We start from the raw sequence: 5,254 nt of genomic DNA on the forward strand, positions 1-5,254 counted from the left end.
AAAAATGAATATTGAATGAAAAATAGGCTTTAAATGCTCAAACTTGAGTTTTGATGCTTTCTCTTTGATTCTCTCTTGATTCTAGTTGCTTAATGTTTCTTGTTGTTGATCAATGGCTTCTAAGCTTGTTTAAATACACCTTCAAATGATTCTTAACGTTGGGGATGATTAGTGGAGTCAATAGAGCCGTTATTGTGTGAAAACAATTAATAAAACTGGTTGGGAGCGTTGGTGCATCGATGCATGACCATAGTGTATCGGTGCATCAGTGTAAAATTCAAATATTTTGACCGTTGGAACACTTAGTGCATCGGTGCACCAAGTGTGCATCGATGCACCAAGTGTGTATCGATGCATAAAATGCATTCGATGTTTGAAAATAACCTGAGTGCATCGATGCATTGCTTGTGCATTGATGCATGAAATGCATTCTATGTTTTAATAAAACCCAAGTGTATCGATGCATAGAGAGTGCATCGATGCATGAAATGCATTCGATGTTCAATTTATTCAATGGTGCATTGATGCATGGATTGATGCATCGGTGCATGCCTTTGAAAAATTGATTTAAGGCTTGATTTTGGTTCAAAATACTTTGTGAAAATTGTTTCAAAAATAGTTTAAGTACAAATCACAATTTTACACATTTAGTAAGGATTAAAATTGATCTTGAAAGACTTTGAGTAATAATTTGATATCCGATTAATTCGAATATACCTTAGAAAATCATTTGTAAAATCTTAAAATTCATTTAACTTAATTTGTTATATCAAAATATCAAAATGTTTTCAATAAAATTGTATAATTTTTTTATTATAAACCTTAAACCCACTACAATATAACTTTTCTTTTACAAAAATGTTATAAATTATTTATTTTTTAAGTTAAATTAGATAACATTTTAAGTTGAAAATGGTCATAAATTAAAATTAAATTAGATTATCACACAAAACAACTATCTTGGAAAACATTATTATTGATTGATAGTGATTGATCTAAAATTTTAAAAACAAAATCTTTTAATACTCTCATTTGTATACAAAATATTTTATTACCTTTCAAAATATATATAAGAATATAACTTTTTTTAAAAAAATATTACCTTTAATACTTGTCTTTTTCATGAATTAGTTTATATATGGAAGCAGTAGCGGATGCATTAAGCCCTCATAAGAGTTAAATATATTTTATTATTTTAAAAAAATGATTAAATTTAACTTAAGTGTTAAAGGAAAAAAATTATAATTTTTACCTACTTTCTATTTTTAAGATGAGAAAATTAAAATTTTGGAAACAAGCACGTTATCTTTTAGTAAACACAAGGCACCGTCGTAGCAGCTAACTGCTTCGTGGCCTTCTTATCTTACCTTATCTTCTCCTGTCTCTAGAAGTAAAGACTAAAACACCCAACGCCTTACATGATTGCCATTTGTCCGAAACGTGTAACAAATTGAATCGGTTAAATAAGCATGCGTGTCAGCTCCTGAACTATCATTTTGTTCTTATTTAATGGTTGCACCTCCAGTATCAAATTTCATCACCAAACACTAACGCATAGGTCAGCTCAACGGTGTATTGAAGAAGATGCAGTCAATGAAGGGTGCAGCTGCCTCCGCCAAGGCCGGCATGGAAAAGGCCAAGGCCAGCATGCAGGAAAAGGTTCATTTTTACTCATTTCATTTCTCATGTGTTATTACGGTTGCAGTTGCGTTATGTTTATCACACGATTGTGGATATGGTGAGTATTGTAGTTATTACGAGTATTACATATAATAACGTAAAATGTATGATGGTGTTTTAGGTGGACCAAATGAAGACGAGTGACCCTATTGAGAAAGAGAGGGCTAGAGAAAGGAAAGAATATAGACAAGAAGATGCAGAGATGAGGAAACAGGAGGCCCGCCATCATAACGCTGGCCACGGTGCTGGTGTTGGCTATGGCGGAGGCGATATTTATGACGTCAACTCTACTGAGAAAGAGAGGGCTAGAGAAAGGAAAGAATATAGACAAGAAGATGCAGAGATGAGGAAACAGGGGGCTCGCCATCATAACGCTGGCCACGGTGCTGGTGTTGGTACTGTTGGTTATGGCGGAGGCGATATTCACGACGTCAACCCTACTGGTCGTGCTGGCTTCACCACAGGCAGAGATGGCCTCAACCACAACAGAGGTGGCACTGGTGGCTATGGGGTAGGCGGCATCCATGATGTCAATCCAACTGGTGGTGCTGGCTTCACCACAGATGGCCACAACCACAACAGAGGTGGCATACATGACGTCCACCCTAGTGGTGGTGGTGCAGGATTCACCCATAACAGAGGTGAGACTGGTGGCTATGGAGGAGACGGCGTACATGACGCCAGCCGTGGGTACCCCACAGAAGATATTGGGACTGGGTATTACTCGGGTAGGCAGGTTAGGGCGGATGAAAATATGAATATGGGGTATGGTGGAGAAACAGGGGGTGGATTAGGTTATTCAACAACTGGGGGAAACATTGGAGGGGCAGGTGGTGGTGCTGGATTCACCCATAACAGAGGTGAGACTGGTGGCTATGGAGGCGGCGGCGTATATGACGCCAGCAGTGGGTACTCCACAGCAGATACTGGGACTGGGTATGACTTGGGAAGGCAGGTTAGGTCGGATGAAAATATGAATATGGGGTATGGTGGAGACACAGAGGGTGGATTGGGTTATTCAACAACCGGGGGAAGCATTGGTGGGACATGGGACCCTAACAATCAAGGGACAAGAAGGAACACTAGGGGTAACCAGGGTGATCATTATGATCGATCCTACTAAAAATAATACTGAAATGAGCAAAGTTTTTATGCTCTGGGGATGTAGTTGTTTCTACTTTGTTTTTAAGTTGTCCTGTTGTAATCTTAGTACTGTCGGAGGCAGTACTCTATATAATATATCAATAATACTTGGGACTTGTTAGTAAAAAATACAGATGTAAATGAATCAAATGCTTGTTTGCTTTGACTTGTCGTTGTGGTGACAATCATCTATCACATTACAGACGTTACCGTAGTTATCGAAAATCAAAACTGAAACGGATGGTACAGGAAATCAAAATTGAAACGAAAAATAAAATTTAATATTATAATTAAAAATTTGAAAGTTAAATAGAGTAACCAATTGAAACGAAAAACAATTTTTTTAGTTTTATAATTAAAAAATACGAAAATCAATTTTAGTTTCATAATTGAAAAAAATACTAAAATAAAAATATTTAGTGTTATAATTGAAAAAAATATGAAAATTAATTTTAGTGTTATAATTGAAAAAATTACTAAAATCAAAATTTTATTGTTCTAATTGAAAAAATTGAAAGTTTAATAATAGTATAAATGCTTAAAAGGTTTAATTGTATCTGATGTAATTTTTTTTGTTATAATAAATATTTAAATACCTTACAGCTTTTTATGACATAAAATCATAACATATAATTGTATGGATAATTCAATAGGTATAAGTCAAATATTATGTCTCTTGGATACTTCAGAGTTACAGAAAGGTGGTCCAAAATTTTATTAAAAAGTGATTTTTATGTATGTTGCACGATACTTTTATTCGACAGTCGGGCACTTTTTAAAAAAGATAGCTTATCTTAACATTTTTTTTAAAAAAAAATTCTCTTCTAATTTTATCTTTTAATTTTTTTCATAATATTTTCATTAGTAAGTCATTCATTTTTTGTCTTTATGGATAATAACAGAATTAATTATAATTTTAATCAACCATCGATATTTTTTTAGTCTTTTTATTTTTTCTTATTTTTTATTTTTTATTTTTAATAAGCTTATTGTATAACATGTTTTCCTCTATTTTATAATACATTTTCTTTTGTTTTTTGTAACACTCATTTCTTATTGCATACAAGTCCAAGATGCCATATAATTCTTTTAATACGGTGTTTATTCAAAAAAATTTAAAATTTATTTCTTTTTAAAATCATTATTAATAATCATAAAATATTTCGTCTCGATAGTAATTAAAATCACTTAACTAAAATATTAATCAAAAGTTTTTTATTTATAAACAATAAAAATAAATACTATCCATCAAAATCAAATTCAAACATAACTATATTTAAGTATCACAACCATTTAGTATACATGCCAACTAGTACTATCAACATTCAAAAAGATATCATATTGATTCTGGAGCGGATCTGATCTTCAAAAATTGATGTTGGGCCTAGCTCCTTACTTTAAATGCTCTTATATTCCTACTTGTGAAAATCATCACACGTTAAGTATACACTTAGTGAGACATTATAATTTTAATAATAGTAAAAATAAAACATATGTATTGCAAAACATAGTGTGTATATATATATATATATATATATATATATATATATAACTAGTGATTTGTAATTCATCAAACCATAAATAACATATTCAACGTCTAACAAAATTCTCAATAAAAGATGTTATCAATTCATTCAAACATGTATGTTCACATATCATTTCATATCACAATCCAATGTAACACCCCACATTTAATGAAATTAGGGACTAAATTGAAAGATTCAGAACCTTGCAGCTAGATTTGAACTTTTAGGGAGTTTATGGGCTAAACCTTGAATTTTACCAAAATTTGGGTTAGAGAAAAATAAACCTCTTTCCCCTGTTCGTGAATCAGGCACCAAACCATCCCTAGTGAAATCCCAAACCTGAATCAAGCTAACCTTCATTCGGCGGCCAAGAGCACCACTGTCGCCATTGAGCTCAGCAGTGACTGACGATCTAACCCCAACCCTCAGATCACCCGATTTGACCATCGTTAGGTGCAAAATCATAAAAATGCGTCAGCTCGCCTTCATCGATTCGACGTCATAACTCGTTGGTTAGAGACACCGCCAGTACCATCTGAAGCGTCGTCTCGGGCCAACCGCAATGTGGGTTTCACTCATCGAAACCCATCGTCGTTCGTCGTAGAGAAACGTTCGAAAGGAGGACAAAAAACCCAAATCATCGGCCATTGTTTTCTACGATTTTTGATTGAATCGAAAGTCGGTTAGCCTCACCACCAATTTCATCGGGCTCTCCTCTCTGTTCCGACCAACACCCAGTCGGGTTCATATCTCCATCGTTGCTGGTTCGTTGAGATTTGCTTTGGTAAGCATTCAATTCTTTTCTGAGTATTTTAGCTTGTTTCGATTTAATATATGATATGTTATTGGTTAATTTTGGTGTTGGGTACCTTTGAGAGTGATTGGTCATCGTCCCAACCCCCGTC

The 5,254-nt window shown here is 34.0% G+C and overlaps 1 protein-coding gene across 1 annotated transcript; it reads left to right on the forward strand.

Annotated features, from left to right (window-relative positions):
• The first annotated feature begins 1,516 nt into the window (after positions 1-1,516).
• Positions 1,517-2,946, forward strand: LOC120131238 (late embryogenesis abundant protein D-113-like). Its single transcript, XM_039148278.1, has 3 exons — positions 1,517-1,659; positions 1,802-2,179; positions 2,354-2,946. Exons 1-3 carry the CDS (start codon positions 1,585-1,587, stop codon positions 2,801-2,803), a joined length of 903 nt encoding a protein of 300 aa, XP_039004209.1. The 5' UTR covers positions 1,517-1,584; the 3' UTR covers positions 2,804-2,946.
• Positions 2,947-5,254: the final 2,308 nt, after the last annotated feature.

The sequence above is a fragment of the Hibiscus syriacus genome, unplaced genomic scaffold (genome assembly GCF_006381635.1).
Source record: "Hibiscus syriacus cultivar Baekdansim isolate YM2019G1 unplaced genomic scaffold, ASM638163v2 tig00110551_pilon, whole genome shotgun sequence".
Lineage (NCBI taxonomy): Eukaryota > Viridiplantae > Streptophyta > Magnoliopsida > Malvales > Malvaceae > Hibiscus > Hibiscus syriacus.